Below are 26,996 nucleotides of genomic sequence, written 5' to 3'. Positions count from 1 at the left end.
TCTTAGCACATACTTATAAGTACATTCTTAACACATACTTATAAGTAGATACTTTTAAAATATCTTAAAAATAATATATATGTATGTATAGGAAGAATAATGTTAGCCTATAGATTATCAACTTCGTTAAGAATAATTAATGAAATTTAAAAATTTATGTATGTAGGTACTATTAATTAAACTACCGAATTCATTATTTAAAATTGTTTTAATTGTATGGTAAAAATGTTTAAGAATTAATTGTATTAACGAAAAAGGAGAAATTGTCGTTTCGCTTTCATAACTGAAATGCATTTACTATTTTGATTAAGTTTATTGAGTATTCTTATTAAGAATTTTATTTTTACATGGAATTGACATTCAGGTAAGCTGTGTGGCTGAGCCAAAACCCCCAAACAAAGCGGAAACGACCGCTGCATACCTGCATAGGGGTTAGCGGGTAGGGGGTTGGGAACAAAGGAAAAATACAAAATAGGAAAATAGTTACTGAATAGGCATTTTGCATTTGTGTCTACACTTAACACTAACAATGTCTATGCTGTGTTGTGAGGAAGACCAAGTATTTCAACCAGGAATAGGAACATGCATAATTAAACGTTTTATTTTGTTTGCGGTCAACTTACAAATAAAAAATTCATTTTGGTACTTCAATATTACTTAAATAGTAAGTATGTATATAGGTACATATAAGCAACATATAAATTTTAGTTATTTACATACATATGTTACATAATATTTATTTGGGTACGATAGGTATATGAATATATAAATTTATATATTCAGCATTTTTATTTTTATATGCACATAATAACTAAATATATATACCTACTTACCTATATAATATTGATATAACTAACTAAAATTTATATAATATTTTATATTTACTTTTTAAGTAATATTGTAGAATGTACTAACTACATTCTCACATGTAATATGTAAATTTAGTAGAAAGTAGAACCTAGGATGAGATTCGGTGATGCTGAAAACATGCTTCTGTGCAATATAGCACTTCCTTGTAATATTCTTCCCATATACTAAAAAGTACATTCTTCCTATATACTAAAAGATGTGAGGTAGTACATTCTAAGTATATAAATAGAAGGTTTATAGCACCTTCTTAGAATATCCTAAAAAGTATATTCTTGGTATATACTGAGAAGAAGTGCGGTAGTACATTCTAAGTATATACATAGAACGTTTAAGTACTGTAATGTAGTATATACTCAGTATGTGCTCTGCACATTCGCAATGGTAATTACGCATATTCGTAGTATATACTTTTTCTGGAAAGTATGTTCTATGAATATACTAAGAACATGAAATTGTTATGTGGGTATGCATATAAATAAAATATTAAATGCGTACGGACGTGTTACACGGTGTTCAAGAGAAAATCTAAATAAAAGTTGATCGAACCCCCTATTTTTTTTGCTTGCATTATCCCTTGTAGATCAAAAATACGTCAAAATTAAAATCGGCTACGGGGCACTTTTTGCGCATGCGTAAAAGAATATTTTTCTATTTATTTTTCTGTTTATTTATTTTTCTTTATCTGTATAATCGGATTTTCATATATTTTAAAAAGTGTGAGTATGTATATGATATGTATACACATTCACAAATATACACACAAATATACCGGGTGTTGAATAGTCGAAACGGGCCATAGGAACCAATGGGGAATTCGAAACTGTTGAATTCCTGCTTCCCTAGTTCTTTTAAATCGAAAGTCATGAGAAACTATTTGTAAAGGACTGAAATCTGTATTAAAAACATATGTTAAAATTGTTCTACGAATTAAACACATTCCAAAATGTTGCAAAAATGTAAAACAATTGCCAGAGTATTATTAGTCCAATCGACCTCTAAAAGTCAGATTTGACCTCTAAAAATCTTATGAACAAACTGACTTCATTTGCTACAAAATGCAAAAATTAGACACTAAAGCTGAACATATTTTATCTTTAAAATCCATTTGGATTTTTGTCAAAAGGACGCTCTGATCAAAAAATTGAGTTCGCGAGCGTAACTGACATTTAAAATTGCCGGTCGCTTTAAGCGTTGTTTCTGAAAGAACGGTTCATTCTGCACAAAAAATGCTAACAAATAATTTTGTTCAATATCTGAGCCGCATTTTGTTTCAATCATTTTTTTATACGGCGTAAACATATTCTTGGTAATATGAAGTTTTCGATTTCCCCCTCTACGACGGGTGGTTTTAGGGGGAAGCCCGGGGGTAGGACTGCAATCTTTCTTGCATCTTTTTTGGGGTACCAAAGCTGATTTTTTTAGCAAAATTCAGCTAGTTCTTATGGTTTTTAGAGGTCAAATCTGACTTTTAGAGGTCGATTGGACTAATAATTCTCTGGCAATTGCTTTATATTTTTGGAAAATTTTGAAATGTGTTTAATTCGTAGAACAATTTTAACATTTGTTTTTAATACAGATTTCAAGTCCTCTACAGATAGTTTCTCATGACATTTGATTTAAAATAATTAGGGAAGCAGAAATTCAAGAGTTTAGAATTCCCCATTGTTTCCTATGGCCGTTCGACTTTTCAACACCCGGTATATTTGTGTGTATATGTGCGAGTGTGTATACATATCATATACATACTCACACTTTTTAAAATATATCAAGATCCGATTATACAGATAAAGAAAAATAAAAAAAAAAAATAAATAGAAAAAATATTATTTTACGCATGCGCAAAAAAGTGCCCCGTAGCCGATTTTAATTTTGACGTATTTTTGATCTACAAGGGATAATCCAAGCATAAAAGCAAAAAAAATAGGGGGTTCAATCAACTTTTATTTAGATTTTCTCTTGAACACCGTGGTTAGCGACATCTATCTGGACAAAGAAAATTCTCTAAGTTGGAGTGCAGAATCCTTGGTAAGTAACTATCTGTTGTCTGAGCTTTTTATAAATTTATAAAAGACACAGGCCCATAAATAAATAATAAATAAGAAAAAGTATTATAATGGCTGATAACAGATGTTCATCATGTAAATTGGATTTAAAGGATAAGGATAAAATTGTTATCTGTGACAGTTGTCATACAACATATAGTAATGAAAAATGCACTGATCTGGCACCCTCAGAGTTTAGAGCATTCGGGCCAATTTCTCATATCGAGTTCAACTCCAGTTTAACCTGAACTTCTAGTAAACGTCAGTTTAAAGTCAAAATCGTCTTTCTCAATTCGCACGTTCAACCGATGGCAGTTTAAACTTGAACGATGCTTGAACGGTGGAATTCGGCCGTTCAAAGATTTCCTGAACTCAGTTCAGATGATTTCATGGACTACGCATGCGTTGTATTAACACGAAACGCTGTCATAATATAAATATATCCTATTTTATTATATTAAGCCTAACGATAAACGATAACATTATTTTTGTTTGTATAATATTTATATATAATTATTAAAATGACTATTTGACTATAAATACTTAAATTTAACTTTATTCAAGAACAGCATAAAAAAGGTAGTTCAAAATGGCGACAGTTTTTTACCTTTTGCCATCTATTGGCATTTCTCGAAAGCGGTAGAACGAGCGCTGACATGAACGTGCAATGAGAAACGCATTCCAAACAAAACCACAGATCACCGGTGAACCTGGTTTAAGGGTCGATTTCTCATACCTGCGTTAATCTATGGTTCAGTTGAACCAGGTTCACCCGTGATCTGTGGTTTTGTTTGAAATGCATTTCTTGCCTTAAAGGGTCGATTTCTCATACCTGCGTTAATCTATGGTTCAGTTGAACCAGGTTCACCCGTGATCTGTGGTTTTGTTTGAAATGCATTTCTCATTGCGCGTTCATGTCAGCGCTCGTTCTACAGCTCTCGAGAAATGCCAATAGATGGCAAAAGGTAAAAAACTGTCGCCATTTTGAACTACCATTTTTATGCTGTTTTTGAATAAAGTTAAATTTAAGTATTTATAGTCAAATAGTCATTTTAATAATTATAAATAAATGTTATAAAAACAAAAATAATGTTATCGTTTATCGTTAGGCTTAATATAATAAAATAGGATATATTTATATTATGACAGCGTTTCGTGTTAATACAACGCATGCGTAGTCCATGGAATCATCTGAACTGAGTTCTGAAATCTTTGAACGGCCGAATTCCACCGTTCAAGCATCGTTCAAGTTTAAACTGCCATCGGTTGAACGTGCGAATTGAGAAAGACGATTTTGACTAGAAGTTCAGGTTAAACTGGAGTTGAACTCGATATGAGAAATTGGCCCTAAGTGATTCAAAATCGGTCCTTGGTTTTCTTCTGTAGTGAATGCCGTCTTGCTTTCAAAAGTGTACCTATGTTGTTGGGACGGATTGAATCGATGTCAACTGAGATTGAATCGTTAAGAGAGAAGGTTAAGCGCTTGGAAAATAATAATGCAGTTTCTGAAGACAATACAGATACTATTTTAACTGAAGTGCATGAAAGAATTTAAGGGCTTCAAATTTAATGCTATATAATGTAGAAGAATCTAAAAATAAGAATAAATGAAGACTGGAAAAAACTAATCTAAAAATTGAAATTCTAGAATTAGTCGGAATTAATAATGCTACAGAAAAAGTCTTGAAAGTAGTTAGGGTTGGGAAGTCCAATCCAAAGAAGCCTCGTCCAATGAAGATTTTGTGATGATAAAAACACAGTGCAATGTGCCTTAAAATATAAATAGTGTTACGTAATACTGCTTATAGAATGAGTTCACCGTTCACTTTGGATGTGCATCTTTGATGAAATATAGATGAAGAGTATGTTTATATCTTTCATTGCGGATGAATTATCCGCAGTGTACATCTAAAGTGAATAATCTTAAATTCGCCCGAACCGGTTGGATGATTCATCCACAGTGAACCACTAGTGTAAAGTGTAAACTTGATTTTTTTTCGGATCCAATGAACATTCCATGCCAGCAAAACGTAGTTAAAAATTTATTTTGATACGTAAAATATCTTTTTACTAGAAAGGCAAACATATGCATATATTTATAAATAAACATCTGTGAAAATGCATACCGGTCTCTACTAAAAGAGCTACAGTCATCTGGATTCAGTGTTCCCAGATGACTTTTTTGAGGATCAGGAGGTGTCGCCACGAACGATCAGGAGATTTCAGGAGACTCGCTCGCCTCAAAAATTGGTAGAATTCTGTAGTTTCAGTCTTTACGTTTATAGATTGGCAACTAGATGTCGCCACGAAAAATCAGTAGAATCAGTTGGTGGAGTATTTTTACGTTTATAGGTAGGCATGCAACTCTATAAAATCTGTAAGGGACGGCTGTGGCAACGCTATATGGCGGCTAAAGCATAAAAATAAAAAAAATAAAATAGGATAAAATTCTGAAAAATTAAAACTCCATACAAAACATATCTTGAATCATTACGCGCATGCGCAATGACGAGTAATGCTGCGCAGTAACACATTTTTCGTTACTGCGCATCCTCGTAATCATTCAAGAACGGTTTTGTATCGAGTTGGAACAAAACCAGATGATTTTCAGAATTTCATCACTTCATCAGGAGGTTTAAGGACGCCATCAGTAGATCAGTAGGCGAGGGTCGCCATCAGTAGGTCTCCTGAAATTTCAGGAGGTCTGAGAACACTGTCTGGATTAAATAGGCGACATAAAATCAAAAATAAAACCTATCCACACTCGCTATTGTTCAGAGTTAGCAAAAATTAGTTAATATTCATACTACTCGATTATTTTGGTTTAAAAGTTTAAAAATTTACATTACATTATTCACTTTATAAATGAATAATAGTCTATAGTACTGAATAATAGTCTAAATTCGCCTTTACACTAGTGGTTCACTGTGGATGAATCACCCAACCGGTTCATCGAAAGTAGAAACACAAATGTGATTGATATACCTTTCATTGCGGATGATAGATGAATAGTGAAAGTGTAGATTGAATAGGTCAGAAATTTTAAGGTGGGGCATGGCACAAAAAAGGTTGGGAAACACTGGTTTAAAACAAATCTCACTTAATGTATACGTTTTTATTCAGTATGTGTTCTTACATGTAGTTTCAAGGAACCTGCCTGACTAAATTGCTTAAAACAAATATCACATTTGTAAGGCTTTTCTCCAGTGTGCACTCTCAAATGTTTTTTCAAATCAATTGCTTGACTAAATTGCTTAAAACAAATTTCACACTGGTGAGGCTTTTCTCCAAAGTGCACTCTTAAATGTTGTTTCAAATTACTTGATTGATTAAATTGCTTAAAACAAATTTCACACTTGTGAGGCTTTTCTCCAGTGTGCACTCTCAAATGATGTTTCAAAACACTTGATCGATTAAATTGCTTAAAACAAATTTCACACTTATGAGGCTTTTCTCCAGTGTGCACTCTCAAATGTTTTTTCAAATCACTTGATTGACTAAATTGCTTAAAACAAATTTCACACTTGTGAGGCTTTTCTCCAGTGTGCACTCTCAAATGTTGTTTCAAGTTACTTGATTTTTTAAATTGCTTAAAACAAATTTCACACTTGTGAGGCTTTTCTCCAGTGTGCACTCTCAAATGATGTTTCAAAACACTTGATTGATTAAATTGCTTAAAACAAATTTCACACTTATGAGACTTTTCTCCAGTGTGCACTCTCAAATGTTTTTTCAAATCAATTGCTTGACTAAATTGCTTAAAACAAATTTCACACTTGTGAGGCTTTTCTCCAGTGTGCACTCTCAAATGTTGTTTCAAGTTACTTGATTGATTAAATTGCTTAAAACAAATTTCACACTTGTGAGGCTTTTCTCCAGTGTGCACTCTTAAATGATGTTTCAAGTTACTTGATTGATTAAATTGCTTAAAACAAATTTCACACTTATGAGGCTTTTCTCCAGTGTGCACTCTCAAATGTTTTTTCAAATCACTTGATCGATTAAATTGCTTAAAACAAATTTCACACTTATGAGGCTTTTCTCCAGTGTGCACTCTCAAATGATGTTTCAAAACACTTGATTGATTAAATTGCTTAAAACAAATTTCACACTTATGAGGCTTTTCTCCAGTGTGAACTCTCAAATGTTTTTTCAAATCACTTGATTGACTAAATTGCTTAAAACAAATTTCACACTTGTGAGGCTTTTCTCCAGTGTGCACTCTCAAATGATGTTTCAAAACACTTGATTGATTAAATTGCTTAAAACAAATTTCACACTTATGAGGCTTTTCTCCAGTGTGAACTCTCAAATGTTTTTTCAAATCACTTGATTGACTAAATTGCTTAAAACAAATTTCACACTTGTGAGGCTTTTCTCCAGTGTGCACTCTCAAATGATGTTTCAAAACACTTGATTGATTAAATTGCTTAAAACAAATTTCACACTTATGAGGCTTTTCTCCAGTGTGCACTCTCAAATGTTTTTTCAAATCAATTGCTTGACTAAATTGCTTAAAACAAATTTCACACTTGTGAGGCTTTTCTCCAGTGTGCACTCTCAAATGTTGTTTCAAGTTACTTGATTGATTAAATTGCTTAAAACAAATTTCACACTTGTAAGGCTTTTCTCCAGTGTGCACTCTCAAATGATGTTTCAAGTTACTTGATTGATTAAATTGCTTAAAACAAATTTCACACTTATGAGGCTTTTCTCCAGTGTGCACTCTCAAATGTTGTTTCAAGTTACTTGATTGATTAAATTGCTTAAAACAAATTTCACATGTATATGATCTTTCTCCAGTCACAACTTTCATACTTTTATTTAACGTTTTTCCTTCAGTGCGTCGACTCATATCATTTCCTTCATAGGATGAATCTTCAATTAGTGTCTCCGTAATTTCCATTTTGTGTTCCTCTTGGAGATTACCTACAATACAAACCAACTATAATATAAATACTTGAGGAAAGGAAAGGAAAGAAAGACAGCTTTAGATTAAATTCGATTCGGGGTCATCACCATCGGCTGACCAAGGTTTCTGCTTTTCATCGTCTTCAGAGCCGCCTGTGGAGTATCCCGAAGCGAACTGAATCCAAGTTGTCGAAGTATGCATATAGATAAAATATTAAATGCGTACGGACGTGTTAGCGACATCTATCTGGACATAGAGAAAATTCTCTAATTTGGAGTGCAGAATCCTTGGTAAGTAACTATCTGTTGTCTGAGCTTTTTATAAATTTATAAAAGACAGGCCCATAAATAAGAAAAAGTATTATAATGGCTGATAACAGATGTTCATCACGTAAATTGGATTTAAAGGATAAGGATAAAATTGTTATCTGTGACAGTTGTTGTCATACAATATATCATAGTAATGAAAAATTCACTGATCTGGCACCCTCAGAGTTTAGAGCATTAGTGATTCAAAATCGGTCCCTGGTTTTCTTCTGTAGTGAATGCCGTCTTGCTTTCAAAAGTGTACCTATGTTGTTGAGACGGATTGAATCGATGTCAACTGAGATTGAATCGTTAAGAGAGAAGGTTAAGCGCTTGGAAAATAATAATGCAGTTTCTGAAGACAATACAGATACTATTTTAACTGAAGGGCATGAAAGAATTGTAAGGGCTTCAAATTTAATGCTATATAATGTAGAAGAATCTAAAAATAAGAATAAATGAAGACCGGAAAAAACTAATCTAAAAATTGAAATTCTAGAATTAGTTGGAATTAATAATGCTACATAAAAAGTCTTGAAAGTAGTTAGGTCCAATCCAAAGAAGCCTCGTCCAATGAAGATTTGTGATGATAAAAACACAGTGCAAAGTGCCTTAAAATATAAATAGTGTTACGTAATACTGCTTATAGAATGAGTCAAGACCAAACTAAATTACAACAAGACCAGTACAAAAAAGCACAGGAAGAACTTAATAAAAAATTAGAGCAGGATCATGATAATAGCTATATTCGAGATTCGCTATATTAATGGATGTCCCAAAGTTGTCAAACGCACTGCTACAAAAAACATAAATTGACTCCATTACAGTTATATTATCATGTTGGTGGGCTGCGAACTTAATTGATTGAACTTAATAATGTGATTTCGTGTTCTGTTTACGATATGGTTGTTGGTCCATGCCAGCATGCTGTTGGTCAGCATAGCTTGATTATCAAGTTAGCAGAACATGCGATAACTTTTAAAGAAGAAGAGCAATAATTTTTTTCTTGGAACATTAGATTAGCATTTAATTCAGAGAATACATTGGCGTTCAATTATAAATGATTTATCAAATTTTTGAACTAGTGTTCTGCTAGCTTGATTATCAAGTTAGCAGAACATGCGATAACTTTTAAAGAAGAAGAGCAATAAATTTTTTCTTGGAACATTAAATTAGCATTTAATTCAGAGAATACATTGGCGTTCAATTATAAATGATTTATCAAATTTTTGAACTAGAAGAGCAATAAATTTTTTCTTGGAATATTAAATTAGCATTTAATTCAGAGAATACTTTGGCATTCAATTATAAATGATTTATCAAATTTTTGAACTAGTGTTGTGCTAGCTTGATTACCAAGTTAGCAGAACATGCGATAACTTTTAAAGAAGAGCAATACATTTTTTCTTGGAACATTAAATTAGCATTTAATTCAGATAATACTTTGGAATTCAATTATAAATGATTTATCAATTTTTGAACTACTGTTCTGCTAGCTTGATCATCAAGTTAGCAGAACATGCGATAACTTTTAAAGAAGAAGAGCAATAAATTTTTTCTTGGAACATTAAATTTGCATTTAATTTACACTTAATTATGGTATAAGAATAATTGTGTTCTGCTGACTTTGTTCTGCTAACTTGATGGACGTTGTATATTGAAATGTTAGCTATCCTGATCCCCAAAAATATGTAAATCAGGTTGGCAATATTGACAGTTGAAGTAGTCTAATAAAATGGTCGTCATGAAGTGTTGCATATGAATTATATCTCCCGGTAAATATACCTAATTAATAAGTACTCGGCAAGCTTCCTTCTCCAAAAGGTTATGGACTCCAGTTTTACATGCCAAGAGTACATTCAATAAGAAGTGAAGTTTTTTAGTGTTGCTATTTATACCGAGCGGCAGTGTTGTGAGTGACCGCAAAAAAATGGCAGTCCAAAGTTTAAATGGCGCGAATTCAACCGTGAGTTTGTATCCGCAATTAACATCTACGAACTTTTCGTCATGGAAATTTAGATTAGGCAATCTTCTAGATGCCAAAGGTGTTAAAGATTTTATTACCACTGAAGTAACTGCAACGCAATTCACACAATTGTCAAGAGACGAGCAAAATCAACATAAAAAGCACGATGCAACAGCAAGATCGATCATTGTCACATGCATTACAGATGAACATTTAGAATATATTCGTGACTATGACTCAGCATTCGAAATGATAAAAAGTTTAGAAAAAGTGTTTGAAAGAAAGAGTATTCTTTCTCATTTATATGTGCGGAAAAAGTTGTTAACGTTGAAATATAAACAAGTATCGATTTACAAAAATTTTTCGTTGAATTCGATTCTTTAATCCGAGAGCTTGAATCGAGCGGAACTACAATCGAAGAAGATGACAAGGTATGTCACCTTTTGTTGACAATGACAGATACGTTTGACACTGTTATTACTGTCCTAGAAACTTCAAATGATAAGCTAACTGTTGATTTCGTTAAAGCAAAATTATTAGATGCAGAATTGAAGCTGAAAAATAATGTACAAGAAAGTGAAAAATCCTCTTTTTATACGAAGCAATACAATAAAAAACCCCGATGCTCATTTTGTGGACTTGAAGGCCATCTAGTGTCCAATTGTTTCAGAAAAAACAATAATCGAGGGAGATTTTTTCTAGGAAATAACTATTCCCGTGGCAGAAGAGCCAATAATGATACACAAGGTAAACAGAATATACATGTAGCCGAAGACGAAGTAAGTTTTATCACAGCCCTACCAGCTGAAAATCTCAAAAATGATGACAGCCAAATTTCGTTTATAATAGATTCTGGAGCATCACAGAAAATGTGCAGCAATAAATATAAACAATTTATAAGTAATATTATTGAAATTGAGCCTGTTGGCATTAAAACAGCAGATGGAAAAGTGATGACCGCTCGTACAAAAGGTAAATTAAAAGTTTATTACAATGAAACTCCTATTAACATTGATGTTCTCATTTTAAATGAATTAGAATATAATTTATTATCAGTCAGTAAACTAAACAGTTTAGGTTTCACAGTAGTATTTAAAGAAAATAAGGCTGAAATAAGAAAAAAGAACTTTAAACTTATTTGCTATAAACATAAGAGTACCTACTTAACTTATTTGCTGCAAATTTTCAATTAAATAATTTTCAATCTAGTTTAGTAGCAAAGCATAGCGATAAAGACTTATGGCATTTACGTTTAGGATACGTAAATAGAAGGGGACTACAATTGTTGGGACTTCCCTATTCAGATAAACTATGTGACTCATGTCAACAAGGAAAAGCCACAAGGCAACCTTTTAAAGAAGTTATATAACAAAAAATCCTCTAGAGTTGGGGAACTTTTACATGTTGATACTTGGGGACCATCCAAAGATCCCACATTTTCTGGTGAAAAGTATTACTTATCAATTATTGATGATTTCTCACATTTTAGTGTTGTATATTTAATGACAAGAAAAAGCGAAAGCGAATCACATCTTATTAATCATATTGAAAAATTAGCTGCAGAAGGCAGGAGAGTATCTACAATAAGAATGGATAAAGGTGGAGAGATGTCTTCTAAATATTTTAAAAACTATTGTATACAACATGGTATAGTACAAGAATTTACTGCAGGGTACACACCTCAGCAGAATAGTATAGCCGAACGACTTAATCGTACTATTTTAAAAAAAGTAAGAGCAATGTTTGTAGAAACAAATCTTCCAAAGAGTTTGTGGGGAGAAGCAGTTAGAACAGCTGTTTATCAGCTTAATCGAACTCCATCTCGAGCAATTGAATTACAAGTACCAGCAGAAATATACTTAGGCAGACTTGACTTGTCTAAACTCAGAATTTTTGGTTCAAAAGTGTGGTACTACAACCTACCAAAGCAAAGTAAATTAGAACCAAGAGCAAGTAAAGGTGTAATGGTTGGATACAGTGGTGCTGGTTATAGAATTTGGAATCCACTGACCAAGCAAATCAAAATTTCAAGAGATGTTGTTTTCGATGAAACACAGTATGAATATTCTCCAGAAATATCGTCGAATAATCAAAATATTGAGGAAATTTTACCAAGCCAAAATGAATTGGAAACATTTGAAACAAATTATGAAGAAAGTACAGTCCAAACATTAAGAAACACTACTGAAATTAATTCACAAGATGAAGAACCAGTAAATTTACAAAATACCAAAATTACTTCCTCCAATAGAGAAATAAAACAACCTTCGAAGTTCAAAGACTATGAACTTTATTATGCATATTGCTTAGTTACATCAACACCAGTAACTTATGAAGAAGCAGTAGAGGAAGATGAATGGAAGCAGGCAATAGAAACAGAACTAGAATGTCTTGAAAAAATGAACACGTGGAGTGAAGCCACAAAAATACCTCATGATCAACAAATCATAAATACAAAATGGGTATTTAAAACAAAAAGTGATGGCACGAAAAAAGCTCGCTTAGTCGCCAAGGGTTATGAAGAAGAAGTGTTTTTAGATATATATTCACCGGTAGCTAAGATGGCAAGTGTAAGAATTTTATTATCACTGGCTCTCAATAACGACTGGAAGGTATACCAATTAGACATTCCTTCAGCGTTCATCAATGGAGTGCTACAACATGATGTTTATATTCATTGTCCTAAGGGTTATAAACGACAAAGCAAAGTTCTCAAACTACAAAAGGCTTTATATGGACTGAAAGAATCACCCAAATGCTGGAACCAACGATTCAACAAATGGGCAATCAAAATTGGTTTTAAAAGTGCGGAAAGTGACTGTTGCGTTTATACAAAGAAAAATGTGTGTATGTGTATATGGGTCGATGATATCCTATTGTGCGGTGAAGATAGCGATTCGATTCAAAAAATCATTGAAAGTTTAAAAAGTGAGTTTAACGCAAAAAATCTCGGTTGTGTAAACAACTTTTTGGGTATTGATTTTGAATATTCTGTAAATAAAAATGATGTAAAAATGTATATTTCTCAAAAACCCTTAATCAATAAGATAATTGAGAAATTTAATATGACGAATTGCAATGTTAGCAAAACACCAATGGAAACAGGTTTTCAGGTTGACAAAACTAATGCTAATAATCAAATCTCTGTCAATGTGCCTTATAGGCAATTAATTGGAAGCTTAATGTATATTGCATTGGGTAGTCGCCCTGACATAATGTTTTCAATCTCTTATTTAAGTCAATTTCTCGATTGTCCTGATGATATATTATGGAAAGCTGCTAAACGTATTATTAGATATTTAAAAAATACAATTAATTTCTGTCTTATATACAGTAAAAAATATAAAAAGAAAACCTTTAATATTTGCATATTCAGATTCAGATTGGGCAGCAAATGTCAATGATAGAAAAAGCATGTCAGGAGGTATAGTATATTTTCTAGACAATCCAGTTTCATGGTATTCAAGGAAACAGAGCACTGTTTCATTGAGCAGTACTGAGGCCGAATATATTTCATCAACTGTTACATGTTGTGAGTTATTGTTCACAAAAAACTTAGCAGAAGAATTATTGAACGAGAAAATAACTGGTAGTATATTATATATAGGGTGAGGCAGATAACTGGCCTATTAGAAATATTTAGAGAACTAAAGGCAACAGAATCGTGAAAATTGGAATGAAGGGGTTTTGAAGGGTGATCTATTTAATGAAAATATTTTCATCAATTTGCCACTTCCGGTTATACCGGAAGTTGCTTAAAACTTCGTTTTTTTAAATGGAACACCCCGTATATTTTTAGGTTTTTAGATTCTACTCGATGTCTTCTTTCTTAAAATATACGGTTTTGTAATGTTATACAGGGTAGTTTAAAAGCTAATTACGTTTTTTTATTAATTTCGTAGCAACTTTCACACCCTGCAGAATTATAGTAGTTGGATATCAAAAACTCTATTTATCTTAAAATAATTTTTAATATAGTCTACTATTATTAAAAATTATTAGTATAGCTAAATGTTAAATTTTAGTATACAGGGTTGGTCGAAACTCGGAATGAGGATTTTCTGAATTTTCTTAAATGGAACACCCTGTATTTTAGTATTGCAATTAAAAGACATTTTATCGTACTTTAATGCTTACTATACCTAAATGCTTTAATTTATGCCTAATTGTTAATCGCGCCAAGAATGTTAACTACGTAGGTATTTTGATAGCTCAACCATTATTGGCAATTTTAAATATCAGTCTAGATTAATATGTATTTATTTCCGAAAAATTATTTGATTAAATATTTTCACGGCCAACCTAATAAAATTTCACGTATTTTTTGTTGAAATTAATGTTTGGTATGAATCACCAATAACTCACAAATTAAAGCAGTTAGGTATAGGGAATGCTTAAGAAATAAAAAAGTAGCATAAAATATCATTTCATTATAATAATAAAATATAGGTTGTTCCGTTTAAGAAAACTCAGAAAATACTCTTTCCGAGTTTCGACCAACCCTGTATAGTACAATTCAACATTTAGCTATACTAACAATTTTTAACAATAGTAGACTATATTAAAAATCATTTGACCATAAATAGAGTTTTTGATGTCAAACTACTACAATTCTACAGGGTGTGAATGTTGCTAGGAAATTAAGAAAAAAAACGTAATTATCTTTTAAACTACCCTGTATAACATTACAAAACCTCATATTTTAAGAAAGAAGACATCCAGGAGAATCCAAAAATGTAAAAATATACAGGATGTTCCATTTAAAAAAAACGAAGTTATAAGCCACTTCCGGTATAACCGGAAGTAGCAAATCGATGAAAATATTTTCATTAAAGAGATCACTCTTCAAAACCCCTTCATTCCAATTTTCATGATTCTGTTTCTTTTAGTTCTCGAGATATATCTAATAGGACTTTTATCTGCCTCACCCTGTATAGATAACCAGGGAGCTATGTGTATTGCAACAAATTCATTTAAAGGTAAAAGGTCTAAGCATATAGACACAAAATATCATTTCATTCGAAATTTAATTGAAAACAATGTAAGTACTTTACAGTACATAAATACAAAATCAAACTGTGCTGATATTTTCACTAAAGCTCCTTCAAATGAAATATTCTCACGTCTCAGAACTTTGATCAAAATTCAAGAATGTTGAAAGTTTTTATAGATTAGTACTTTTATACTTTAGGCACATACTCATGTGAATTACCTATTTGCTTTTTTTATTTTTTATCATATTCTCATGTTAATATTTTTTGAGTTAATGAAAGTTATTTTTTGAATATTTTTCTATATAGGTATGAGTTGTAACCTGAGTAATGTAGGATGTATAAGTATGATTTTATGATTTCATTTTGTTCAATGATTGTCAAGACTTGGTTAGAGTCAAGATTGTTGTTTAGTCGACAATTCATCCAAATTTACTATTTATGTAAATGTTGTATAAATTGAGAGGGGGTATTGAAATGTTAGCTATCCTGATCCCCAAAAATATGTAAATCAGGTTGGCAATATTGACAGTTGAAGTAGTCTAATAAAATGGTCGTCATGAAGTGTTGCATATGAATTATATCTCCCAGTAAATATACCTAATTAATAAGTACTCGGCAAGCTTCCTTCTCCAAAAGTATTGTGCATTGGTAAGATCTCTCTTACGAGTTTTCTTCAGTTGTGTGGTCTCCTAATTATGAAGTACATAAAAAGTTTATTGAGAACATTCAGCACAGATTTCTTCGTTTATGCTCATACCGATTTAATATACAGTTGAGTCCGCGAGTCTTTACCCGTGCGTCATTAATACCTGGCGAGATAAAACACACTTTTTATCTAGCATCATTCTCTTCCACGCATGAAACTCATGACAAACCAACTGCCGTTTGTTATTAAGTTAAAACACATGTTATTTTTGTGAACCATCTAGACTCAGTGCATTGAAAAGAGATAGGTACAAAAAAAGACGATTCGGTATGTTTTCATATTTTAAGCACAATTTGTTTGACGTTTCTGTTTTGTTTACTTCTTGGGGCTGTCAGTCATTTGATTTTTTTGCGGTTTTTGTCAAATTTTTGCGTTTTGAAGTTTCTTTATTATACACAAACAGTCTTCACAACTAATTTTATATTGGACTTTCAAATTTTAAGGTAAGTACATAATTATATTTTGGCAATTAATATTTAAAACATACAAAGCTAACGTCATTCACACAGTAAAGAAGTGATTGTGTTTAGGTTTCCGTCAAACTGAATAAAATGACAACTAATTAGTTAGTAGTTTTTTTTCTGATTCTGGCTTTGGTTTAGAACTAGAACCTTTAGCCACGTAATTGTATAACTTATCACTAAGTCAGGGAGTAATGTGTAGTGTGTGTGTTGAGTAAGTGTCTTGTTACTTTGCAAAGTCGACGTCATTGTCTTTGCAAAGAGACGCTAATTGTATCCGAACGTCTGCGGTCCCTCCTAGTTAGTAGTTATAAAATATAATATTATTTCCTATAAAACTCTTTTAAAAATTGTACTTTGATTTTATCAGTGGGTAAAATCCTTCTTGTCCTTAGTCAATGGCATTACTTTTGTTTATGTTTGACACTCAACATATTGCAAAATACTTTTAAATAAATAATAAAAAAACCTATTACATCAACACACTGTAAATATTGTTGTATATTTAATTTTATTTTTTATAAATTGTTTATTTATTAATCACTAATGATATTAAAAGAATTTATTAATGTACTTCAAATGTGCATAGCTGCAATTCTGCCAAAAATTTTGAAGCAAAACTTACATTTGACATTCTATTTATTTGATAACGTCAAATTTTATAGTAAAACCCGTAATCGGAACAGTAGTAACTTTCTGTCACTTGTTATTGCGTGAAATAGATTTCCGACTTATTTCGTATGCTTATAATGATGACGCACGGGTAAAGACTCGCGGACTCAACTGTACCTAGGCAGGCACATGATTATCAGGAAATTTTTAGTCAGTTGAAGTTGTCTACTTTAGAATCTCGAAGATTAATGTATGATGCATGTTTTATATTTAAATTAATTCGAGGTCAATTTAGCTGTCCCGAACTTTTACATGCTGTTAATCTGTGTGTACCTTCCAGGCAACTTAGAAATACAAATACATTCTACACTAACTTTCACAATACAAATTGTGGTAAAAATGTGCCAATGGACAGAATATTGCACTACCTCAATACAAATCCAAGCAATGACATCTTATAGCAAACTGATCATGACATATCATATAGCAAACTGAAAGAATCAATTTGTGATATCAGATAGTAGGTTTATTATTTATTATTATTATCTTATGTTTTGTTAATTAACAAACATATTAACTGTCAATGTTACACAATGTCAAACATATAAACAATTAACTGTCAATGACATATCATATAGCAAACTGAAAGAATCAATTTGTGATATCAGATAGTAGGTTTATTATTTATTATTATTATCTATGTTTTGTTAATTAACAAATTGGACATTATTTTATTTTATTGTTATTATTTTTTAAGTTTGTATCTATTTGTATGAGCTCTTTAAATGCAGTGGGGGTTTCCCGTCAAATAAATAAATAAAAATAAATAGCGGACATGGGAGAGCCTACAATACAATACGGTATACACTCATCACCTGACTGCTTATCTAGATATCCTTAGTACTCAAATATGAGTAAAATGAAATAAGGAAAGACAGCTTTAGATTAAATTCGATTCGGGGCCACCACCATCGGCTGACCATGGTTTCTGCCTTTAGGCGTCTTCAGCGAACATGTGGTGTATCCCGAAGCGAACTGATAAATATTTGAGTACAGTAGAACCCCGATTATCCGTGCGCGGATTATCCGAGCTATGATTTTCCATTACTCAAATTGAATTTTTGAGGCGTTATCGAAATATTGTTAACGTAAATAGCTCGACTGAAACGTTATACACAGTATAATATGCATTAGAGATTTTAAACAAAATTGGAAAAGTAGTAGTGTGGCATCATGAATCATTATCATGAATCTATGAAATTGAATACGGAAGTGAATATTGAATACCGAATAATTCGAAAATTGGGGACTCACAATCAATATAAACAAAACATAATATCTTAAAATAAAGGACGAAGAAAGAGACCCATCATAACTCTCGATTAGAGATATAAAAAAATGCAAAGAATTTAAATACTTAGGGTCAATCATAGCAAAAGAAGGAACATCGAAACGGGACATCCAGCAGAAAATACAACAGGGTCGAAATGTGGTACAAACACTTAACTCGTTACCAATTAGAAACATTACTTTGAAGGTTTATTTAATTAAACATATCAAACACACACTAAAATTAACAACAAAACAATTCAATAGCGGGTATGTCCACCTCTCGCAGCAACGACTGCTCGCAATCTTGTTCTTCTTCCTCTTTATAAGCAATTCTGCTTGTTCATTGGCGGATTGATACCTCTATGGAAGGTTGTCCCTCCATCTTTTGCGCGGTCGGCTGATACTTCTACCAATTGGTAATTTATCTCGTGTTATTTTGACCACACGTGTCTCCCCCATTCTGGTTATGTGGTTGTTCCATTCTTTTTTTTTTTTTAGTTAGTGTCCATTCGTTTATACACTGTACGTTACATTGTCTTCTCAGTGTATTTCCTGTAATTCTTCTCAGTACTCTCATCTCTGCCGTTTCCAGTAGTCTTTGTGTTGTGGCTGTATCGGGTCTTGTTTCTGATGCATATGTCATTATTGCTCTTACACTGGCTTTATAAATTCTTGACTTCATCTCAGTGTTAATATGTCGGTTTCGCCATACAGAGAGGGGCTAAATTATGGAATAAATTAATTTTATCTAAAATGGACGACTTTGGAGAAAAATCGCGAAACAGGTCGATTTTTATTTTTAAATTACAATTTTTTTGCATATATTTCATACTAGTGACGTCATCCATCTGGGCGTGATGACGTAATCAATGATTTTTTTAAATGGGAATAGGGGTCGTGTGGCACCTCATTTGAAACGGTGTTCAATTCTCTATTCAGTAATATAAATAATAATATCATTATTTATAGAGGGTGACCAAAAAAATAATTTTTGAATTAAATTAATTGACGCAAAAAGAAGAATTTATGTAATTTATTTAACTAAAAATACATTGTATTGCTGTCAGTAAATAGAAAAAAATGCTTATTTCAGAAATAAACATTTCTTTTCGCTTAAATTAAATCACAAACAGCCTCCCACCTACCACTTGGCAGTTTGAACATTTAATTTAAGCGAAAAGCAATGTTTATTTGCCAAATAAACATTATTTCCTATTTTCTGACAGTGATAGAATGTATTTTGAGTTAAATAGATTGCATACATTCTTCTTTTTTCGTCAATTAATTTAATTTAAAAATTTGTTTTTTGGCCACCCTGTATAAATAATGATATTAATGTTTATATTATTGAATAGAGAATTGAACAGCTTTTCAAATGAGGTGCCACACGGCACCTATTCTCATTTAAAAAAATCATCGATTACGTCATCACGCCCAGATGAATGACGTCACTAGTATGAAATATATGCCAAAAAATTGTAATTTAAACATCAAAATCGACCTGTTTCGGGATTTTTCTCTAAAGTCGTCCATTTTAGAGAAAATTAATTTATTCCATAATTTAGCCCTTCTCTGTATAGTGTTATTAAGGCATCCTGCCAGTCTATTTGCTTTTTGTACTTGATTTCTCACTTCTTTGTCCAGGTCTCCGTAACTTGACAATGTAATTCCAAGGTATTTTACTTCCATTACTTGTTCAATACTGATATCATCAATTTCTATTTTACATCTGATTGGTTCTTTACTGTTTACTATTGTTTTGGTTGTCTGAGATGAAGTTGTCATATTGAATTCTTTTGCTCTTATGTTAAATCTGTGGACTAATCTTTGCAGACTATCTTCATCTTGAGCTATCAATATTGCGTCGTCTGCGTAGCAGAGTATTTTTACTTCTTTGTTTCCCATTCTATACCCTCTTCCTTGGTTGACGTTTTTGATGATTTCATCCATGATTAAATTGAAGAGCATAGGACTCGGAGAGTCTCCCTGTCTTATTCCGCTGCCTATTAGCGAACTCAAGCGAGGGTGCTGCCGCTTATTTGGAACTAGAGGAATTGGAATGAAAATTTAAACAAAGCATCCGTTAACATATGTATCAAGGTCGATTGAATGTTTGTCCGGTGTGTTCATTTCGTGAATGATTTATTTATATTAATTAATTACAATAATAAAAATATTAATTATATCAAAATACGTTATCCCAATTACATCGGCCATTTTCATGCAACTGCACTGCCACCTATAGTCGATTGAGTTCGCGAATATCTATAGGTTCTGTAAGTTGTCCATCTATTCTGACTTTCATTTTGTTGTTTTGGTAGATATTTTCAATAGTTTTTATGATATCTAGAGGGACTTCTCTATTATACAGAAGATGGATTACATCTTTGAGTCTTACTCTGTCAAATCTCGCAATCTGGCATCGAATAAATAAGATGTGGTATCCTTGGCTGGGGAATAGCCCGATATTCCTCTACCAGGGCCATAACTGTACTAAATTTTCTGGAGGTCTGGGATGATGGCGAATAGCTTTTTACTTCATCCATCAATTCTCGATAGGATTGAAATCTGGGCTGTATGCGGGCCATTCTAATCTTATCAATCTAACCTCTATTTTAGATATGTTTATGAGTCAATCAGAGTTTTTATTTACAAAAAATTGCACAGCTCTTACAAGAAAAGAGACATTCGAATAATTCAAAAAACAAAATCTTAGAGAGGCCTCCGAGATAATACGAAAAGAACATGAAACAAAATCAGCTCTTCAATTCTTTCACAGAATTTTTTAAAGTTAGGAGAAAATACAATGCTTCCATTCACCCACATACATATCGCATATTAGCAATGCACTGATATGTGCGTTCGACACAACAATGACCCGCTGTATCAACATCATTAGTCCAGAGAAATAAGATTTTTCTCGTGACACATCCCCCTCCAGGCCGAAACCAAATTTTTTGAGTAGTATGGACATCTATATTAATAACCTATATGTTTCCTGCAGCCGATTTTGATGATATACATAGTTATAAACAAATGGAGATCAAAAAACGCTAAATTTTCGCTTTTTTCGTCTATTACTAAAAAGTGAAGCATTTTAAACGAATTTGAGAGTAACAAACTAATAAATCATATAAAAAACTTCAATATGGCGTTCACTGCATATCTATATCCTTATCTGTTGCTTAGAAAATTGCAAAATAAGTCATAAATTTTGAGATTTTATAAATGTTCATAACTTCTGTAAAAATTAAGTTAGAACTTTTTTATTTCACAGAATGCTGAGACTTCTGGTGCTTAAATTATATTCTAAATTTCAAAGCAATTGGTCAAATAGTTTAAAAGTTATTTAATTTGTTTATCCCAAATTAATGTTTTTTGCGACACTATAAGTCAGAAAACGATGAGGTTATAGTAATACTTCTGACAGTTTATGAAAGAAGAAGATTTATGCTATTAACTTAATTTAAAAAAAATGACAAAAAATAATTTTAAATAGTGTAAAATTATTTTGCAAGAACATGTCGATTTTTTGCTTATAAACAATTAGAATAACTTTTTAACCGTTACCTGTAGAAAAATTATTTTTCCATATTTAGAAAGACTGAATTTTTATACACATTTATAAAGAAAAACAATTGTCCTAGCACAATTAGGGACGAAGTTATCACCCTTCTTTTTTTTAATTCATAGCAGCTTTGTTTATAACAACTAAGAAATAAAATTAGCCGCATTTGAAAGATCATACTTCAAAGTTTTAACTTACCAAGTATACAAAAGATTTCCTTTCAAGGAAATCGTCCACAAAGTTTAAAAATGTGGCCCTTAAAATCGGCCGGCGTTGAAACTTGGGATAGCGATGAGAGGGGGGAAGGAGCTGTTAACTGTATCTCTGGTTCTCGATTATTTATTTCGTTGTTTCTTTTTTTAATTTGTATGTACACCTGGTTCCAAAAAAAACTGATACGACTCTTGAAGCGTATTTTGTAGAAAATTGAGCAGTGTATTTTGAAGGATAAATACTTAATATTTACATACTGTCAATGTCACTGCCAAATCTTAAAATTTGTCAGATAGCTTATTCTGTTCCACGGTTATTAGACTTTATTATTAATCTTTATTATTAATACTTTCTCCGCAACTGAGAGTATCTTATCAACTGTATTGTTTTTAAACAATAGATGATAAAATAAAAATATTGACAGTTCAAAAATGTGAACATTATTGCATTGTGTGTGGCCTAAGTTTGGGCTGAAAACTGAAATGTATTACATTTTTACAAAATTTTTGAATATGTTTAATTACGTAGACCAATTTTAACAGTTGTTTTCAATACAGATTTCAATCCTCTACAAATAGTTTCTAATGTCTTTTGATGTCAAATAATTAGGGAAGCTGGAATTTAACAGTTTAGAATTTTACATTGAGTTAATGCAAAATTGTGACGCATGTCAAAATTCTCAATGTATTTTAATTGTATTCATTTTCTTCGAATCCTGAGAAAACTAATAAATATTTTTGAAAAATTTAAACTCAGAATGAAAGACTACATTATTACCGAGGGCTGAAAGTCCCTGAAAACTTCTATAATATTTATTTTAATAAGTTACAGGGCTGAATTGAATATTAATTTGTTTTGTTGTATAATCCACGTTTACAATAATTATGTGATCTATTTGATGTAAAAACTATCATTTAGATAGTTAATATAAAAGTTTAGATAGATTTAAAATAATATAAACATTTAGACCTTAATAATTAGTACAATTTATGAATTAACATAATATGTAATCAGTTGTTTGTTGTTTGTTTATTTTATTATTTGTATGTCATAATAAATATAATGTCAGATCAATCAAATACACTGCTCAACATGATCAAATCTTACTAAGAGTCGTATCAGTTTTTTTAGGAACCGGCTGTACTTTTTACGTATATTACGAATAGGCGTTATTTAAATAAACTAATTGTTATATACACCATCAAATTTGTTTAAACAATTTTTTTTCAATTTTTTAAATAATATTTGATGTAACTTTTATTGTAAAATGTACATATTAGTTATACAGGGCGTAACAAAAATACAGGCCATAAATTAAATCACATATTCTGGGACCAAAAATAGATCGATTGGACCTAACTTACCTTAATACAAATGTGCACATAAAAAAGTTATAGCCCTTTGAAGTTACAAAATGAAAATCGATTTTTTCCAATATATCGAAAACTATTAGAGATTTTTTATTGAAAATGGACATGTATCATTCTTATGACAGGAAGATCTTAAAGAAAAACTATAGTGAAATTTGTGCATCTCATAAAAATTTTATGGGGGTTTTGTTCCCTTAAACCGCCCAAACTTTTGTGTACGTTCCAATTAAATTATTATTGTGGTACCATTACTTAAACTCACTGTTTTAAAACTTTTTTTGCTTCTTAGTATTTTTTCGATAAGGCAGTTTTTATCGAGTTGCGGCTTCTTTTTTAATATGTTTACATAAAAATTTTATGGGGGTTTTATTCTTTTACACCCCCCAAATGTTTGTGTACGTTCCAATTAAACTATTATTGCAGTGCCATTAGTTAAACACAATGTTCCTAAAACTTTTTTGTCTCTTAGTATTTTTTCGATAAGGCACCTTTTATCAAGATGTGGCTTCTTTTTTAATATGGTTTAAAATATGCCTAAAAATGTAAATTATAAATAAATTTTCGTACGATTACCAAGTCTCCATAATCGTACTTAACCATATTTACAAATATGTGGTGGATTTGACTAATATTCAAAATATCTCAATAAAAACTGACTTTTCGAAAAAGTACTGAGAGGCAAAAAAGTTTTAAAAACATTGTGTTTAACTAATGGTACCACAAAAACAATTTAATTGGAACGTACACAAAAGTTTGAACGTACACAAAAAGACATCCCATAAAATTTTTATGGGGTGTCAAAATTTTACTATAATTTTTTTGTAAGATGCTCCTGCCATAAAAATACCACATGTCTATTTTCAATAAAAAATCTCGCGGAATTTTCGATATATTGGACAAAATCGATTTTCATTTTGTAACTTCAAAGGGCTGTACCTTTTTTTATGTGCATATTTATACTAAGGTAAGTTAGGTTCAATCGAAGTATTTTTGGTCCCAGAATATGCGATTAAATTTATGACCTGTATTTTTGTTACGCCCCGTAATTATTATATACTAATCCTATTCAATTATTCCTAAATCTAACATTGGCTTATAATATTGAATTGAAAATAAAAAATCTCAAATAAACTAAGTTTTATTTCTTTATAAACATGCTACTAGAAAACGAAAAATGAAATGTAACAAAATTAGAGAGAGGATAAAAAGAACAAAATTATTTTCAGAAATTTTCTACAACATTGTAATAATTGTATCTTACAAGATTGAAAGTTATAATTTTAAGATTGCAAAAAAGCAAAAATTAAGATATTTCATACATTTTGGTATTATAACAAGACTATTAAAATAAAATTAAAGGAGATTTATTTAGGAATACTTGTATTTTTATGAAAAACGTAACAATTATCAGTTACCTATTTATTATAAGTTATTGTAAAGTCAAGTGCATATGATCCAATCCTATGATTGCCAACAAAGTCATCCTAAAAATATCGTAAAAGAATTTCCAAAAATTGTTTACACAATTTACATAGTTATTTAAATAACCACTTTATTAACAAAAAACATATCCGTAACGTACGCAAGAGTACATACAAATTAAAAAAAGAAACTCCAAAATAGATAATAGAGAAAGATAGAGGTTTTGGTTATCGAAGTCCATAAACTATTTATATCTCTGTACTAACCAGTACTCGGTGCAACCAGTTTTGCAAGAGCAGATAGTTTATTTTAATAAAATATCTGGTATAAAGATATGCCATGGGCAGGGGGGGGGGCGTGGCCCCCCTAGCTTTTCGGGTGATATTAACTATACAGGGTGCGCCAAACCTCTGGTTTTCTTTGATTACGGCTAAACTATGAGATATACAAAAAAATGTTTAGAACAAAACTGATGTGTATCAAAGAGGTCTATAATTTAAAATTATTTTCAATTATACAGGGTGAGTCAGAACGACGGTATGAACCAAAGTTTTATTTTTTTAAATGGAACACCCTATATATTAAATCATTTTTGAATATATTATTTAAAAATATGAAAAATTTGTAAAAGGTCTTATAGGCCTAAAGTTAATAATTTTCGAAATATTTACATTTTTATTGAGAAAAATGGTAATATTTATAGGGTTGTGGATTATGTTTCCAAGGAAATAAAAATTTAGGTGATAGGTCAAAGTTTTTAAAATATAGTGTTATTTTTAAATAATTTAATATTTTTTACTTTTAGCCATAAACTATACAGTGTGATCACTATTTGCAAATACAAAATTTTCTCATTTTTTTTAAATGGGACACGCTGTATATTAGTTTTGCGTTTTGTAGTAAATATTACAACCTTTCTTTTGGTATAAGGTTGTATGTACCTAGCATGTTTGGTTTTGTAGATATTTTAAAAAAACTATAGATTTTACGTTTTTGCGGATTTTTTATTTAAAAATTTTTTTGCAAAAAAAATAATTATAATCTGGTTTTAGAAACATAGGGAAAAGGAGGGTAAGATGGAAGGGTAGGGCAAGATGGAAATTACCTATAAAACCCGAACTGCGCAATGAAGCGCCTGGATCCACATTCACACAGATGCAGACGAACCTCTTCCATTTACAAACGACGGCTGAATCAGTTCAGGTCAGCTAATGAGTGTACACGCTTCCTTCTTATTTTCGCAGTTAAATATTACACAATTATTGAATTTTTGTGATACGATTATTTAAACAAGGTGTATAATATTATTATTATGCATTTATTCAAAGTATCTATTAGGTACAGGTTATCTGAATTGATATTTAAATAAGAGAAATATTAAAGCATTTTTAAAATATTGATATTATTATTGGAAAGGGGCATATGGGCAAGATGGAAAATTGCAACTTAGGGCAAGTTGGAAGATAATAGTTAGGCAAAAATAAAAGCAAGGAAATAGGAACCTGCGAGAATAAAAGAAAAGGTAAAGGAAAAGGGACAAAAATAGAAAAAGTTAAAAATATTGTACAACATTTAAAACAGTCTTCACAAAATGATGTGTTCTGTGTATGTGATGAACGTTATGTGGAACCGCCCACAGAGGACTGGGTACAATGTCCTGTATGTAATGGTTGGGCACATGAATTGTGTACCGACACAGAAGATGGCAGTTTTTTGTGTGTAAACTGTAAAATGTAGTGCTTTCCTCTACATTCCATCTTGCCCGAACAAGCTTTCCATCCTGCCCTCAGGGTAAGGGCAAGATGGAATTTTTGACATTATTTTTTAATTACTCATAAAAAAAATTCTACTTATTATTAATAATATTTAATGGCTGACTTTTGTAACTGTATAAGGTCTCTTTCAAGAATGATTAAAATGAAAGTTTTGTATTACGTTGTTTTATTTTTTTACACATTATAAAGTTAAGCCTTCCATCTTGCCCTCCCTTCCCCTACACTAAAATATAAAATATGAAAATAAAAACGTAATTAAAGATTAAAATAAATCGTATGCTAGTACAATTCAATTGAATTTAATAACTTTAAATTATTTTACAAAAAATATTTTACCATATTAATGAATGCATAAATTAGTTACTAAATTAAATAAACAACCAAATTTTAAATCAACCGTAGTAATTCTTCTACCGCAGCAACTTTCCTGTACCAAATTAATTGTTAG

General features: G+C 31.3%; 1 protein-coding gene across 2 annotated transcripts in view; it reads right to left on the bottom strand.

The window, feature by feature from the left end:
- LOC126880170 (zinc finger protein 271-like) overlaps positions 1 to 26,996 on the bottom strand; it is a 44,243-nt gene that overhangs the window by 2,087 nt on the left and 15,160 nt on the right. Inside the window, exon 2 of one of the 2 annotated variants that reach the window (XM_050643928.1) lies at positions 6,004 to 7,841. The exons of the other annotated variant lie outside the window; for it this stretch is intronic. Within the exon in view, the coding sequence (XP_050499885.1) occupies positions 6,028 to 7,841 (1,814 nt within the window). The 3' untranslated portion in view covers positions 6,004 to 6,027. Of the gene's footprint in view, positions 1 to 6,003; positions 7,842 to 26,996 lie in introns of those variants that run through there. 2 annotated transcript variants of the gene reach the window in all.

Source organism: Diabrotica virgifera, chromosome 2 (genome assembly GCF_917563875.1).
Source record: "Diabrotica virgifera virgifera chromosome 2, PGI_DIABVI_V3a".
NCBI lineage: Eukaryota > Metazoa > Arthropoda > Insecta > Coleoptera > Chrysomelidae > Diabrotica > Diabrotica virgifera.
This window is presented reverse-complemented; position numbering and strand designations above follow the sequence as displayed.